The sequence below is a fragment of the Cherax quadricarinatus genome, chromosome 10, assembly GCF_038502225.1.
Source record: "Cherax quadricarinatus isolate ZL_2023a chromosome 10, ASM3850222v1, whole genome shotgun sequence".
NCBI classification, from domain to species: domain Eukaryota; kingdom Metazoa; phylum Arthropoda; class Malacostraca; order Decapoda; family Parastacidae; genus Cherax; species Cherax quadricarinatus.
Window position 1 is genome coordinate 2,354,669 of NC_091301.1, and position 17,217 is coordinate 2,371,885.

Consider the following 17,217-nt stretch of genomic DNA (forward strand, 5'->3'; position numbering starts at 1 on the left):
AAAGAAATTAGAGAGAATATTAAAGTAGCTGATGAAATTCAGTTGTTTACTCATTGGAAAGGTGTGAAAATTATCATAAGCACCCAGTTATTGAAAAAACAACCCAGTTACTGTGTTTTTGAAGATTGTGTTTTATCTCAGAAAAAAAAACAACAAAAGCAAATAACTCTGAACAATTTTTTTTTCCAAGAGGCAGCAACTGGAAGGAGTTTCTTCTAACCAGTACCCTCCTCCACACCACCACACTACCAACTCTTCAAGTTCAAGGTGCAGTAAGTTGCACTTCCAGGATCTTGGGATGAATTACCATAAAACCACATATTTTGGGGTTTTAGTTATGATACATATTGTAACTGAAGGGACTACTGCATTTGAATACTCAATAATAATAATAATAATCATCATGTGAATTAACATGATACTGTATACAAATTTTTAATTATGCACACTAAGTAAAGTTAGCTTAATCCTACCAAACCTATATGTAGTGTATTAGGTCACCCTTCAACGAGGGTGTCTTGATGCCAGTGATGGGCTCATGATTCCTTGGATCAAACCTGATTACTTCCCATTCCCAAGTAGTGTGTGACCCCTACAGGTTTAGCATTTCTCATGAATGTATAAGTTAGGTCAGTCTAAATATACTTCGTATATTTTTGAATATTGTTGAAAACTGTTAATGTGTGATTTTGAGACTGATTTTCCTGGAGATACTGCAACAATGATTTGCACCCAACCTATTAGACAATGCAATCATTGCTGTATAAGTTAGGATAACCGACTCTACCTACAAAAATACAACATACATATTTAGGATGATTACAAATATCATACACCAATACAGAAAATGTGAAGCAGGCACAAGGTTTTTTCAAACTTACAAAGGTTCACTGTCAATGCCATGGAGTTAAAAGGGATCACATTAAGAGTGAAAGAGCCTTGCATAATGAACCAGAAACAAGGCAGATAATGGTGAGGTAGTGCAACCGATGCCAAGAGATAAAAGTGCTCAGCACATTTGGCAAAGTATCAATTATATTATCATTACACCTGATTCGTCAGGACATGTGAAAGTGTTAATTATGATATTAATTAAAATTACATTTCTAGATTTTGGAGAATTTTCAGTAAGAGATGTATTATTGTATGGAGCAGGGCATAGTTTATAAAATTACCATAGTTATCTTTAAAATCCAAATACAGCCTTTCCTCACTTAATGAAAGAGTTCTGTTCTTAAGACCACGTCGTTAAACGAATTCATCGCTAAGTGCTGGGTATACTACAATTATTATTATTATTATAATCAAAAAGAAGCGCTAAGCCACAAGGGCTATACAGCGCTGCAGGGTAGGGAAGGAAGCGAGGGTACTGGGCGGCAGAAGGGAGGAGGGATGATCAGTAGGTTACAGAAAACAGCGGGGCAGGGGATAGTACGGGGGTAGAGGGTAGCAAGAGATTGAGGTAGAAAGGGCTGAAGGTATCAGAATTTGTGAAGTAAGTCAGTTGTTGTCAAAAAGTCAATGAGAGAGTCCGGATGAAAGGTGGGTCCATCAGCAAGAAGGGAAGGTAAAGAGAGAGCAGTGGAGCGAAGACGACGACGGAGGTAAATTCTGCGTGCTCGTTGATAAAGTGGGCAGTCCAACAGAATGTGGCTGACTGATAATGGAGCCTTGCAATTCTCACAGAGAGGAGCAGGGCGCCTCTCCATGAGATATCCATGAGTAAGACGAGTATGGCCAATGCGAAGACGGGAGAGAGTAGTCTCCCAACCTCGACACTGGTGATAAGAAGATGGCCAGTAACCTATACTCGGTTTAATAGATTGAAGTTTGTTACCGAGCATAATAGACCAACGTTGTTGCCAACGGGTGTGAAGGTGGGAAGATATTGCAGCAAAATAGTCCGTAAATGGAATACCTCTATATAAAACTGGTAGATCATGTACTACTGACCGCGCAGCAGTGTCTGCCTGTTCATTGCCCTGTATGTCAACATGACCAGGGACCCAACAAAAAACAATATCTTTATGCTTGGTAAAGATGCGGCGTAGCCAAAGTTGGATATGGAGGACTAAGGGGTGAGGTGTATCAAATTTCTGTATAGCCTGTAAAGCACTAAGGGAGTCTGAGACAACCACAAATGATGACACAGGCATAGATGCAATACGGATAAGTGCTGCAAGGATGGCATACAATTCAGCAGTAAAAATACTAGCCGAAGATAGTAAATGCCCTCGTACGACGCTGTCCTGAAACACTGCTGCGAATCCTACGCCGTCAGAAGATTTAGAGCCATCTGTGTACACAGCAATGGCATGAGAATGAAGTGGAAGTGGTCAAGAAAAAGAGAGCGGGAAGCGACCGTAGACAGTTGGGCTTTCGAGCAAGGGAGAGAGAAAGAACAGACTCGAACAGCTGGAACTTCCCAGGGGGGTAGGGAAAAGCGAGATGCTACATGAACTTAGAAAGGTGGTAATTGAAGAGAAGACAAGAGCGAATGAAGGCGAAGAGAGAAGGGACGGAGTAAAAAGGGGCGGCGAACAAATAAAAATGTCTACTAATATCAGTGACCATTCTATAAATGGAAGGATTGCGGAGATCATGAGAGCGTACATAGTAGCGAAGGCAATGGGCATCACGGCGCTCAGATAAGGATGGAACGTTCGCTTCTGCATAGAGGCTCTCAACAGGGGAAGAGCAAAAAGCACCAAGGCATAAACGTAATCCTTGGTGATGAATGGGGTTAGGGCTAGAGAGAGTAGCAGGAGATGCCGCTGAATAGATCTGGTCACCATAATCAAGTTTCGATAAAATGAGGGTGGAATGTAGACGAAGGAGGGTTCGACGATCAGCTCCCCATGAAAGATGAGCAAGAGTTTTAAGAAGGTTCAGCCGGCTGTGACAAGTTGCCTTCAGAGAGGTAATGTGAGGTTTCCAGGATAACCTACGGTCAAAGAGGAGGCCCAGAAACTTGACTGTATCACGTTCAGGGATACGGGAGCCATAGAGGTACAAAGGATGATCGGAGATGACAGAGCGTCTAGTGAAAGTAATTTGGAGGGTTTTAGTGCTGGAAAATTTAAACCCATGTGTGGTGGCCCAATTGGAAACACGGTCGACCGTATACTGGAGAGAAACTGTAATGAGGTGACAGTCAGCGCCTGCACAGGCAATAGCGAAGTCATCAACATAGAGTGATGACCAAATATTTGATGGAAGACTAGAGGCCAAATCATTAATAGCAAGGAGAAAAAGTGTTGTGCTCAGAACACATCCCTGGGGGACACCTTCAGCTTGGATAAAGTCTGGGGAAAGCACATTATTAACCCGAACACGGAAATGTCTATCAGTTAAAAAGTTCTTAAGGAAGGATGGTAGATTGCCTCAGAGGCCTAAGGAGTGGGCTTGGGCCAAAATATTATACCTTCAAGTTGTGTCATATGCCTTCTCAAGGTCAAAAAATATGGCAATAACTGAGTGGTTATTCGCAAAGGCATTACGAACATACGTATCCAAGCGTAGTAAGGGGTCTATGGTAGAACGTCCCTTACGAAAGCCATATTGATGAGTGGAGAGACTGTTGTGTCTCTAAATACCACACTAAATGTCTATTTACCAGGCGTTCCATCACTGCAAACTGCACTGGTAAGAGCAATGGGACGATAGTGGGAGGCTTCATGTCCCGTAGTGCCTGGTTTGCGGAAAGGGAGAACAATGGCAGATTTCCACAGCTGTGGAAGAACTCCTTGTGACCAAATAAGATTGAAAAGGCATAATAGGACTGCAAGGGCTGACTGATGTAAATGTTGTAGCATACGAATATGAATGTCGTCGGGCCCAGCTGCCGATGATCGGCAAGCTGAGAGTGTTGCCTCCAGTTCTTGAAGTGTAAAAGGCACATTATACTGTTCTTCTCTGAGAGAAGAAAAGTCCAAGGGTGCTAACTCTCTGGCAGACTTTGAGGAAAGAAACGAGGGGCATAGATGGAGCCCCTGAGAAATATGGACCAGATGATTGCCAATTTCATTGGCAACATCTAGTGGGTTTGCTATATCAACACAGGCAACCCGCAGAACAGGAGCCGGGTCAGGAGAATATTTACCACTCAGCTTTCGTACTTTTTTCCAGACTGCACTCATAGAGGAAGCAGAGGTGATGGTGGAGACATAATCTCGCCAGCAAGTGCGTTTAGCGTCACGGATGACACGGCGAGCGATCGCACGCTTCTGCTTAAAATCAAGAAGTCTCTCCATGGTTCTACTGTACTGGTACCTGCCCCATGCAGCGCGTTTCAAACGTACTGCACGAGCACAAGCAGGAGACCACCCAGGCACGCATTTCTGATAATGCCTGCCTGAAGTTTGGGGTATAGAATGAGAAGCTGCGGTTAAAACGGAGGACGAGAAAAGGTGTAAAAGCTCATCAATGGAGGACGAAGAAGGAACCTCACTAAAAACAGTTAGTTGTGAGTAAAGGTTCCAATGTGCCTGATCAAATTGCCAGCGTGGGATACGAAGAGGTGGTGAATATGAAGGGGAAGTAAGAATGATTGGGAAATGATCGCTGTCATGTAAATCCGGGAGGACAGACCAGGTGAAGTCTAATGCAGAGAAGGAAGAGCAGACTGAGAGATCGATGCAAGAGAGAGTGTGAGTCCGAGGATCAAAATGGGTGTGAGTACCTGTAGTATTTAAAACATGGAGGGGGTGGGTGGCAAGAACAACCTCTAACTGAGTGCCACGGGAATCACAGTGAGACCCCCCCCCAGAGGAAATGATGGACATTAAAATCGCTAAGTAACAGAATCGGTGGTGGTAATGACGAAACAAGAAAGGCAATATCCGGAATAGATAATGCCCGAGGAGAGAGATATAAAGAACAGAGCATATACCACCTATGCAAGTGGATACGGGCTGCTGTGTAATGCAGCGAAGTACGAACAAATAGCTGATGGTACGGAATATCAGTGCATAGAAGAAGGGCACTTTCATTAAAGGTCCCATCAGGAAAAGGATCTGAAGAATACAATAAATTATAGCCTGAGATGGGAGAGATAACAGCAGAGTGTAATTTTGATTCCTGTAAGCAAACACCAACAGGGAAAAACTGGGAGAGTAACATCTGAAGCTCACCCCGATTACCCCTGAGGCCGCATAAATTCCACTGTAAATAGGCCATGATAAAGATACTTGAAATCCGCAGGTAAGGGTTCCTATGGACTAGAGGGGTTAGAAAAGTCCACATGCGGAGGCAGCGGAAAACGTTCAAGCAGCGAAGGAATGGTGCGCTGTGAAGAAAGGAGTTGCGCAGATGGTGGAGAGGAGAGAGAAGGAATAGAGGGTGGATCAGTGTCCATTGATGGTTTGGTCTCTGCAATATATTCAGAGATTGCTTCAAGTGTTTTGGAATTCAGAGACGTCGTATGGGAGACAATATTGGAGATGGTAGGGGGAGGATGAGTAAAGATTGGAACTGTAATGGACTGTACCAAGATAGGGGGTGGGGCAAAAGGGTGGAGGGAACTGGAGAAGAAGCGTGGAAGGGGACAGAAAAAGCAGAAACCTGGGAGGTGGCAGAAGAGGAAGAAACTTGGGAGGGAACAGGGGAGGTAGGTATAGTACGAGGAGGAGGGTGAACCTCTACACTTGTAACAGAGCCAGTGAGAGGGGAAGAACCCGGTACAGAGACACGGAAGGTAAAATGAGGAGGTGGAAGAAGGGAAGGAGGGGTTAAAGGACCTTTTTTTGACTTCTGAGAAGTAGAGGGACGATTGGGAGGTGTCGTACAAGGTCTTGTCGATACTGAGGCTTGTGAGGGAGAACACGAAGAAGCAAGAACAGACTGAGGCGTTGAAGTAGGGACGTCTGAGCCTAGGACAGCAAAAGAATTAAATACAGGAGTGACTATGGGAGAGGTAACCACAGAGGAGGCTGCAGAAGATGGGACCCCAGAAGTGGCGGGACGTTTTGAAACACGGGAATAAGAAACACGAGGTAGTTTCCCTTGGAGGCGGAGATGAGAAACTGCCATGGCATAAGGGAGACCTTCTGCCTCTTTGAGGTAATGGATTTCCCGCTCATTTAAGTAGACTTGGCAACGGCGAGAGTATGAAGGGTGAGCCTCATGACAAGGCAAGAGGGAGGTCCATTGCAAGACGTATTAGAATGGTCATCGGCACCACAGACTGGGCATTCGGCTATGGATCTGCAATATTTCGCTGGATGGCCAAATCGCCAGCAATTTCTACACTGTTGCGGTGTAGGGATCACCTTTCGAACTTGTAACCGATGTCCTGCTACATAAACTGAGGATGGGAGTTCACGGCTGTCAAAAGTTAAACGAGCCACATTGCTAGGGTATCGTCTCCGCCCGCGGGCAGGAAGAACATAAGTGTCTACCTTGAGGATTGGGAGATCTTGGAGTTCCAGCTGTTCAGGAATGTCATTGCCACATGTCTGGAAATTTTGTTGAACTATGGTATGGGGAAGAATGACGGTACCACTACAAGAATTGAGGGAATGATGTTTTTCAATAGTGACAGGAACAGTATCTATATGGGAAAGAAGAGAAAGATCATGAGCTTGGGTAGCATTCTGTACAGTGATGATGCGTGTACCACTCTTAAGAGCATGAAAAGAAATATCTTTACCAACATGGCATAGGAGTGCCTTGTCAATACTGTGGTCGGAAAGATAGGCGGTAGAGGAAGTCGGTCGTAAAGTGAAGAATTTAGTCCATTGTGCAGTCTGAAACTGAGCGTGGAAAGGGAGTGCAGGACGTGTCGATCTTTTCTGAGAAGAACGAGAAGGTGGAGAAGTATCATCAGCAGGTAACTGTCGTTGGCGTTTAGGCGTGGGACCAGAGTTGGTCCGACGTGGAACGGGCCGGCGATTCGAAAATTGCCGCACCGTAGAGGGAGAGGCCGGAAGCATAGTCAAAGGAAAGAGGAGGTCAGATAAATCAAAGGAGACAGTCGAGACCTCAGTACCTGAAGCGGGTGAGGAAACAGCACCGGCAAGAGGTACAGAGGCATGAGGAGTGTCCAAAGAGTGGTCCAAAGACGAGGCGGGGTCAGACAGGGTGCGGTATCAAGAAGGGGCCCGGGGGTACCAGGTTCATGGACTGGGGCTGCCATGGTTAGGTTACTTCTTTTTGTTTTTAAGAAAAAAAAAGAAAGAAGAAAAGAAAATAAAAATAAAAAAAAGAGGGACCGGGGAGGGATAGTTCCTAGGAGGAATGAAAGGGCCAGAAATCTCCCTCCACGCCCAAGAGGACCTCAGCACCGCAAGTAGCGTAGATGCAGCATGGAACCCGTGCCTTACCCTACCCATCATGCCAGTAAACCAGCAATCTGGGATAGCAACCTCACATCTGCCGAGCTACCTCGGTGGACAAAAGAGAGGGCGGCCGGATATCCGCCACAAAGCATACCTCCTTCGGCCACCACCCCCGGAATCCGAAAGGTGGCTTCCAGAGATACACCCGTCACCCGAAAGACACCCAAAGCCACTCTCCGGAATACCGGAGAGGGATCGGGACATCCCCAGGCGATCCAGATTCCACGGCAAACTACGCCACCGCCAAGAACCTCAACGGAATGGGATGGACCCCGGTACCCTTTCCCCTACCTAGGAACTAGCGTGCCTGTGGGAAAAATCCCAAAGGCCAAAAAGAGGAAGGGCAAAAGGGATGGGTGGGGAGGGTGAGGAGGAAAGGGAAAAGGGGAGGATGGGGAGGATGGAATAGGGAAGGGGGGATTGGGGGGTAATTAGGTTCGGTCTGAGGAAGGAGACCGACAGGTCTAATTCCTCAGACCAAGAGCCCTATCACCATGCCAAGGAGCCCCCCTTGAAGAGGGTATACTACAATGGTAGTGAGTTTGTGTCAACCATCTTTGATATTTTAATGTCACCTTTGCACATTTTATAACATTTCTGGTATATTTCTAAATGTTTATACATTAGTGTATTGTATATTGAAATAAACAGAATAGAGGAAATCAGCTCTAATTTTTTTTTTTTCAACAAACCGGCCGTATCCCACCAAGGCAGGGTGGTCCAAAAAGAAAAACGAAAGTTAAATTTAGTATTCTGTACAGGAGAAGGGGTTACTAGCCCCTAGGTCCTGGCATTTTAGTCGCCTCTTACAACACGCATAGCTTACGGAGGAAGAATTCTGTTCCACTTCCCCATGGAGATAAGAGGAAATAAACAAGAACAAGAACTAGAAAGAAAATAGAAGAAAATCCAGAGGGGTGTGTATATATATGCTTGTACATGTATGTGTAGTGTGACCTAAGTGTAAGAAGTAGTAGTAAGACGTACCTGAAATCTTGCATGTTTATGAGACAGAAAAAAAGACACCAGCAATCCTACCATCATGTAAAACAAATACAGTGGACCCCCGCTTAACGATCACCTCCCAATGCAACCAATTATGTAAGTGTATTTATGTAAGTGCATTTGTGCGTGTATGTTTGGGGGTCTGAAATGGACTAATCTAATTCACAATATTCCTTATGGGAACAAATTCGGTCAGTACTGGTACCTGAACATACTTCTGGAATGAAAAAATATCGTAAACTGGGGGTCCACTGTACAGGCTTTCGTTTTACATTCACTTGGCAAGACAGCAGTCCCTCCCTGGGCGGTTGCTGTCTACCAACCTACTACCTACAATCAGCTCTAATATACGTACATTATTATTTACGTATGAATACTGGTTAGAGAGCCCATCGTAAGTCCAAGGCGTCAGTAAACGAGTACATCGCTAAGTGAGGAGAGGCTGTATTTGGATAACAGCTCATCCAAATCCATTTGTATAACTGAAGTCTTACTATACATAATAGGAACAATACTTACTAAGAAACAATTTAAATTGTTGAAACATAATTTAAATATTGCTGATTGTTTTTATGGTACTAACAATTATTCACCTTTCTCAAGCTGCATTATTTGTGAGAAAGAAAATATTTGCAATCTGGAAGTCTTCCTGGAAAAATGGGTACTCATTATAACAGACTGAATGTTAAGTGATGATTGTGGTACTAGAATAGTAGTGAATAATTAATCTATATTATTGTACACATCAAGAGTATTATTATTTTTATTATGGGAAGCACTAAACCCACAGGGGTCATAAAGCACCTGGGGGATGGGAAGCAATCAGGTTTGATCAAAGGAATGAAAGACAGGTTTGACTCCTTGGATCAAGATCCCCTCACTGGCATCACAGCACCTCCTTTAAGGGGATTAGGGAAGAAAAATATGATTTCCGGCTCTGGATTGTAACTGGCATATAACTACATTAACACCACAGAGAATAATGTAAGAACTAATATTCCCATTATAATAATAACTTGCAGGTACATATTGCAACTACAATGGAAAATATCCTTCCATTACAAGTGTATATATGGCAACACAAATGTGTTCTCTTTGGGTCGCCCTGCCTTGGTGAGAGACAGCCACTGAGTTAAAAAAAAAAAAAAGTAACATGCAGCTAATATGTGCTGTTAAAAAATAATTCCACTTTCAAACCACTTAAACACTTGAAAATTATGTTCCATCACAAAGGTGGAAAAATTCAAGAAATGATTTTGGCATTGTACATTAACTTACATGTATGTTTAACTAGCTATTCTTCAAAAAAATAATAACACTTGTATATGAACTTCACTGAATACAAGAAAACAAATACTCTCTCTAGAAGTGGGAAAATATGGTAAACCATCCTATTAATATTGAGATTTCTTCCATCCAATATTGTACACAGCTGATTATGGAAAATATTGTTAGCTAGCTACATCTGCAATGCAAACAAACTTGCTCCCTGCTCTTATATTCTGGAAATAAATCACAGCAATCATGTTGTATTATTAGTTATATTTAAGTCTAAGTTGATTGATGTTTTCATGAACTTGGTCAGATTTTTCCATCAACTGTTGGATTCTCTTGACAACCGATTTGCGTTTTTGCCTTGCTGGGGTCTGGTTTTCCTGTAATAATAATTATACAACCCTTTTCCCACTGTGCACAAAAGTGCACAGGTGTAAAGGCCAAACACTTTGTAAGTAATTATCATTATCATTAGACGACTCAGAAAAAATATGTAGTTCACAGTAGTGAAGACTCACTTAAAGCAACCTCACTGAGTCTGAGCAGGTATGATCACTTCTTTCCCATTATATTTCACAGTGTTTTTCTGAAAATTCATAAATAAACACTTGCTTCTTCCCAATTATATACCCTATACAAACATATTTCACAGTTTTACTGCAAATTCAACAATAAACAGGAGGGTCCCGCTTATACAGCAGGTTAGGTTCCAGGCTACCACTGTAAAGCAAATATCATTGTAAAGTGAATCATAGCTTTTTTCACTTCTAAATGAATATAAAAGCCTGATAATACATTTGCACTATCATGTATTAACCCTTAAACTGTCCAAGCAGATCTATGTCACATGCATAGTGCTCCAAAAGTAGATCTACATTTTTTTTACATTTTATTATTTTATTTTATTAACACACTGGCTGATTCCCACCAAGGCAGGGCGGCCCGAAAAAGAAAAACTTTCACCATCATTCACTCCATCACTGTCTTGCCAGAAGGGTGCTTTACACTACAGTTTTTAAACTGCAACATTAACACCCCTCCTTCAGAGTGCAGGCACTGTACTTCCCATCTCCAGGACTCAAGTCCGGCCTGCCGGTTTCCCTGAATCCCTTCATAAATGTTACTTTGCTCACACTCCAACAGCATGTCAAGTATTAAAAACCATTTGTTTCCATTCACTCCTATCAAACACGCTCACGCATGCCCGCTGGAAGTCCAAGGCCCTCACACACAAAACCTCCTTTACCCCTTTACCCCCTCCCTCCAACCTTTCCTAGGCCGACCCCTACCCCGCCTTCCTTCCACTACAGACTGATACACTCTTGAAGTCATTCTGTTTCACTCCATTCTCTCTACATGTCCGAACCACCTCAACAACCCTTCCTCAGCCCTCTGGACAACAGTTTTGGTAATCCCGCACCTCCTCCCAACTTCCAAACTACGAATTCTCTGCATTATATTCACACCACACATTGCCCTCAGACATGACATCTCCACTGCCTCCAGCCTTCTCCTCACTGCAACATTCATCACCCATGCTTCACACCCATATAAGAGCGTTGGTAAAACTATACTCTCATACATTCCCCTCTTTGCCTCCAAGGACAAAGTTCTTTGTCTCCACAGACTCCTAAGTGCACCGCTCACCCTCTTCCCCTCATCGTCTAGCTGGAGACTTCAACATCAACCTTGGCCTACTAGATGATCAGCCTGTAACTGATTTCATCAACAATATGAACAACACACTTCTCATACCAACAATAACTAAACCAACCAGGCTCACTGAGACAAGTGCAACCATAATAGACCACATATGGACCAATATACTAGCCCCCCTTAAATCAGGGATAATCACAGATAGCACTACAGACCACTACCCTACCTTCCTCTTGACAAACATTAGTAAACCACTTGAATACAACAAAGTTTCATTTAGACTCCATGACGAGGCCTCAATAAGGAATTTCACAGCTGACCTAGAGACTGTTGACTGGCCTACAGAATCCTCCAAGGCCAATGGTACTGATGACTGGACAGACATTTTTCGTAACAAATTACTTAGACTATACAACAAACATTGTCCTATAAAAACGAAACATCACAAACAAACGGCTTGGTTGCCCATGGCTAACCAGCACCATTCTGAAATCCATTGATAAGAAACACCAATATGAAAAGCAATGTAGACAGGACTTAATACACAAAGATATTCTTAAACACTATTCATCAGTTCTCACCAAAGTAATAAAGAAAGCCAAACAACTATACTACTCCAGCAGATTCACTGACACAAGAGGAGATATAAAAAAGACCTGGAAAACACTCTCTCAGATTCTAGGGACCCACAGACTGAAAAAAAACAAGAATATTGTCCTAACTAAACCTAATGAAACACCACTGCATCCCACTGACACAGATAACAAGATAAACGACTTCTTCTCAACCATGCCGGGGACTACCTAGATGGGAATTTCCCAAATTCCTTCTATCTTGCACCAACTGAGCCCACAGAAGTCACTGAGATTATAAAGTCACTTAAAAATAACTCAGGGAATCTGTCTCATGTCCCACCATTATTGTACAAGTGAGCGGCCCATGTCCTTTCGCATGCTATTTCATTACTTTTTAACAAGTCACTAGAAACTAGCACCTTCCCAAAACTACTCAAGATGGCAAGGGTTACACCAATACATAAAGGTGGTGACCCTACAGATTTAAACAACTATAGGCCAATATCAAACTTACCATTGCTATCCAAAATCTTTGAGAAACTCGTGCACAGGAGACTATATTAATTTATAACGACACAAAACATACTCAGCCCCTGCCAATTTGGATTCAGGAAAAATAAAAGCACTAATGATGCAATCATAAAAATGCTAGATCTGTTTTACATAGCATTGGAAAATAAGGAATATCCACTAGGAATTTTTATTGACCTAAGAAAAGCTTTTGACACAGTAGACCACGGCATCCTACTCCACAAACTTGACCATTATAGTATAAGAGGTCATGCGCTTGCATATTTCAAATCTTACCTTATTAATAGGTATCAGTATGTCACCATTAAAGACACAGCCTCAACAACATGGCCACTTGATACTGGAGTTCTGCAGGGAAGTGTCCTTGGTCCCCTGCTCTTCCTCATATACATCAATAATCTTCCAAACATATCCCAACACCTGAACCCCATTCTCTTTGCTGACGACACGACTTATGTCATCTCTCACCCTAATCTTGCCACCCTCAAAACCATTGTTAACGAGGAGCTGATCAAAATATCAACTTGGATGATAGCCAATAAACTTACGCTTAACACTGACAAAACCTGCTATATATATACATATATATACACGTATTATGTTTGGTAACAGAGCAGGACTTGCGCAAATTAACATTAAGATTGACAACACTCTAATTGCCAGACATAATGAGGGCAAATTCCTAGGCCTATACCTCGACAACAACCTAAATTTCAGCACCCATATCCAACACATAATCAAAAAAGTATCCAAAACGGTTGGGATCCTATCAAAGATACGATACTACGTGCAGCAAAATGCCCTTCTCACGCTATACCACTCACTTATTTATCCATACCTCACCTATGCTATTTGTGCTTGGGGATCAACTGCAGCAACACACCTAAAGCCAATAATAACCCAACAAAAAGCCGCAGTAAGAATAATCACTAAATCCCATCCCTGGCAACACCCCCCCCCCCACTCTTCACAGATCTAAACTTACTCCCTGTTCAGTACATCCACGGTGCACTTAGAAGTCTGTGGAGACAAAGAACTTTGTCCTTGGAGGCAAAGAGGGGAATGTATGAGAGTATAGTTTTACTAACGCTCTTATATGGGTGTGTGAAGCATGGGTGATGAATGTTGCAGCGAGGAGAAGGCTGGAGGCAGTGGAGATGTCATGTCTGAGGGCAATGTGTGGTATGAATATAATGCAGAAAATTCGTAGTTTGGAAGTTAGGAGGAGGTGCGGGATTACCAAAACTGTTGTCCAGAGGGCTGAGGAAGGGTTGTTGAGGTGGTTCGGACATGTAGAGAGAATGGAGTGAAACAGAATGACTTCAAGAGTGTATCAGTCTGTAGTGGAAGGAAGGCGGGGTAGGGGTGAGCCTAGGAAAGGTTGGAGGGAGGGGGTAAAGAAGGTTTTGTGTGCGAGGGGCTTGGACTTCCAGCGGGCATGCGTGAGCATGTTTGATAGGAATGAATGGAGACAAATGGTTGTTAATACTTGACGTGCTGTTGGATTGCGAGCAAAGTAACATTTATGAAGGGATTCAGGGAAACCGGCAGGCCGGACTTGAGTCCTGGAGATGGGAAGTACAGTGCCTGCACTCTGAAAGAGGGGTGTTAATGTTGCAGTTTAAAAACTGTAGTGTAAAGCACCCTTCTGGCAAGACAGTGATGGAGTGAATGATGGTGAAAGTTTTTCTTTTTCGGGCCACCCTGCCTTGGTGGGAATCGACCAGTGTGTTAATAATAAAAATAATAATATATAGATATATATATATATGTAGGTAGTAGGTGGTAGACAGCAACCACCCATGGGGGTACTACCGTCCTGCCAAGTGTGTGTGAAACGAAAGCCTGTAATTGTTTTACATGATCTTGGGAATGCTGGTGTCTTTTGTCTGTCTCATAAATATGCAAGATTACAGGTACGTCTTGTTACTTCTACTTACACTTAGGTCACACTACACATACATGTATATGTTTATTTATACATACTCATCTGAGTTTTCTTTGATTTTATCTTAATAGTTCTTGGTCTTATTACTTTTCCTTTTATATCCATGGGGAAGTGGAATAAGAATCTTTCCTCGATAAGCCATGCGTGTTGTAAAAGTCAACTAAAATGCCGGGAACAATGGGCTAGTAACCCCTTTTCAAGTGATAATTACTATAAAAAAAAAAGAAGAAGAAAATTGTCATAGTCGGAAGTCTGAATGTGCGTGGATGTTGTGCAAATGATAAGAAAGAGATGATTGTGGATGTTATGAATGAGAAGAAGCTGGATGTCCTGGTTTTAAGTGAAACAAAGCTGAAGGGGGCAGGAGAGTTTCAGTGGAGAGGAATAAATGGGATTAGGTCAGGGGTTTCAAATAGAGTTAGAGCTAAAGAAGGAGTAGCAATAATGTTGAAGGATAAGTTATGGCAGGAAAAGAGGGACTATAAATGTATTAATTCAAGGATTATGTGGAGTAAAATAAAGGTTGGATGTGAAAAGCGGGTTATAGTAAGCATATATGCACCTGGAGAAGAGAGAAGTGTCGAGGAGAGAGAGATTTTGGGAAATGGTGAATGCATGGGGAGTTTTGAACCAAGTGTTAGAGTAATGGTGGTCAGAGATTTCAATGCTAAAGTGTTCAAAAATGTTGTGGAGGGAGTAGTAGGTAAATCTGGCATGCCAGGGGTAAATGAAAATGGGGAGCCTTTAATTGAGCTATGTGAAGAAAGAGGTTTGGTAATAAGTAATACATACTTTATGAAGAAGAGGATAAATAAATATACAAGGTATGATATAGCACGTAATGAAAGTAGTTTGTTAGATTATGTATTGGTGGGTAAAAGGTTGATGGGTAGGCTCCAGGATGTACACGTTTATAGAGGGGCAACTGATATATCGGATCATTATTTAGTTGTAGCTACAGTTAGAGGTAGATGGGAAAAAGAGGAAAATGGCAACAACAAGCAAGAGGGAGGTGAAAGTGTATAAACTAAGGGAGGAGGAAGTTCGGGTGAGATATAAGAAACTATTGGCAAAAAAGGTGGACTGGTGCAAGTATGAGTAGTGGGGGGGTTGAAGAGGGTTGGAATAGTTTTAAAAATGCAGTATTAAAATGTGAGGCAGAAGTTTGTGGTTATAGGAGGATGGGTGCAGGAGGAAAGAGGAGTGATTGGTGGAACGATGAAGTAAAGGGTGTGATAAAAGATAAAAAGTTAGTGTATGAGAGGTTTTTACAAAGCAGAAGTGTTATAAGAAGAGTAGAGTATATGTAGAGTAAAAGAAAGGTGAAGAGAGTGGTGAGAGAGTGCAAAAAAGGAGAGCAGATGATAGAGTGGGAGAGGCACTGTCAAGAAATTAGGAGTTAGTAGATGGGGAGATGGAGGTTTTGGGTAGATGGTGGAGAATATTTTGAAGAACTTTTAAATGTCGACGAAGAAAGGGAAGCGGTAATTTCATGCACTGGCCAGGGAGGTATACCATCTTTTAGGAGTGAAGAAGAACAGGATGTGAGTGTGGGGGAGTTGTGTTAGGCATTACGTAGAATGAAAGGGGGTAAAGCAGATGGAACTGACGGGATCATGACAGAAATGTTAAAAGCAGGGGGTTATATAGTTTTGAAGTGGTTGGTATTTTTGTTTAATAAATGTATGAAAGAGGGGAAGGTACCTAGGGATTGGCAGAGAGCATGTATAGTCCCTTTATATAAAGGGAAGGGGTCAAAAGAGATTGTAAAAATTATAGAGGAATAAGTCTACTGAGTATACCAGGAAAAGTGTACGGTAGGGTTATAATTGAAAGACTTAGAGGTAAGACAGAATGTAGGATTGCGGATGAGCAAGGAGGTTGCAGAGTGGGTAGGGGATGTGTAGATCAAGTGTTTACATTGAAGCATATATGTGAACAGTATTTAGATAAAGGTAGGGAAGTTTTTATTGCATTTATGGATTTAGAGAAGGCATATGATAGAGTGGATAGGGGAGCAATGTGGCAGATGTTGCAAGTATATGGAATACGTGGTAGGTTACTAAATGCTGTAAAGAGTTTTTATGAGGAAAGTGAGGCTCAGGTTAGGGTGTGTAGAAGAGAGGGAGACTACTTCCCAGTAAAAGTAGGTCTTAGACAGGGATGTGTAATGTCACCATGGTTGTTTAATATATTTAAAGATGGGGTTTTAGAAGAAGTAAATGCTAAGGTGTTCGGGAGAGGGGTGGGATTAAATTATGGGGAATCAAATACAAAATGGGAATTGACACAGTTGCTTTTTGCTGATGATACTGTGCTTATGTAAGATTCTAAAGAAAAATTGCAAAGGTTAGTGGATGAGTTTGGGAGTGTGTAAAGGTAGAAAGTTGAAAGTGAACATAGAAAAGAGTAAGGTGATGAGGGTATCAAATGATTTAGATAAAGAAAAATTGGATATCAAATTGGGGAGGAGGAGTATGGAAGAAGTGAATGTTTTCAGATACTAATTGGGAATTGATGTGTTGGCAGATGGATTTATGAAGGATGAGGTTAATCATAGAATTGATGAGGGAAAAAAGGTGAGTGGTGCGTTGAAGTATACGTGGAGACAAAAAACGTTATCTATGGAGGGAAAGAAGGGAATGTATGATAGTACAATAGTAGTACCAACACTCTTACATGGGTGTGAAGCTTGGGTTGTGAATGCAGCAGCGAGGAGGCGGTTGGAGGCAGTGGAGATGTCCTGTCTAAGGGCAATGTGTGGTGTAAACATTATGCAGAAAATTCGGAGTGTGGAAATTAGGAGAAGGTGTGGAGTTAATAAAAGTATTAGTCAGAGGGCTGAAGAGGGGTTGCTGAGGTGGTTTGGTCATTTAGAGAGAATGGATCA

At 42.4% G+C, this 17,217-nt stretch overlaps 1 protein-coding gene across 3 annotated transcripts in view; it reads right to left on the reverse strand.

Annotated features, from left to right (window-relative positions):
* Positions 1-7,966: 7,966 nt before the first annotated feature.
* LOC128687879 (BAG family molecular chaperone regulator 1) overlaps positions 7,967-17,217 on the reverse strand; it is a 39,925-nt gene continuing 30,674 nt past the window's right edge. For all 3 annotated transcript variants that reach the window (XM_053775443.2, XM_053775442.2, XM_070083493.1), the window contains one exon: positions 7,967-9,997. In XM_053775443.2, the coding sequence (XP_053631418.1) occupies positions 9,878-9,997 (120 nt within the window). In that variant the 3' untranslated portion in view covers positions 7,967-9,877. The remainder of the gene's footprint in view (positions 9,998-17,217) is intronic.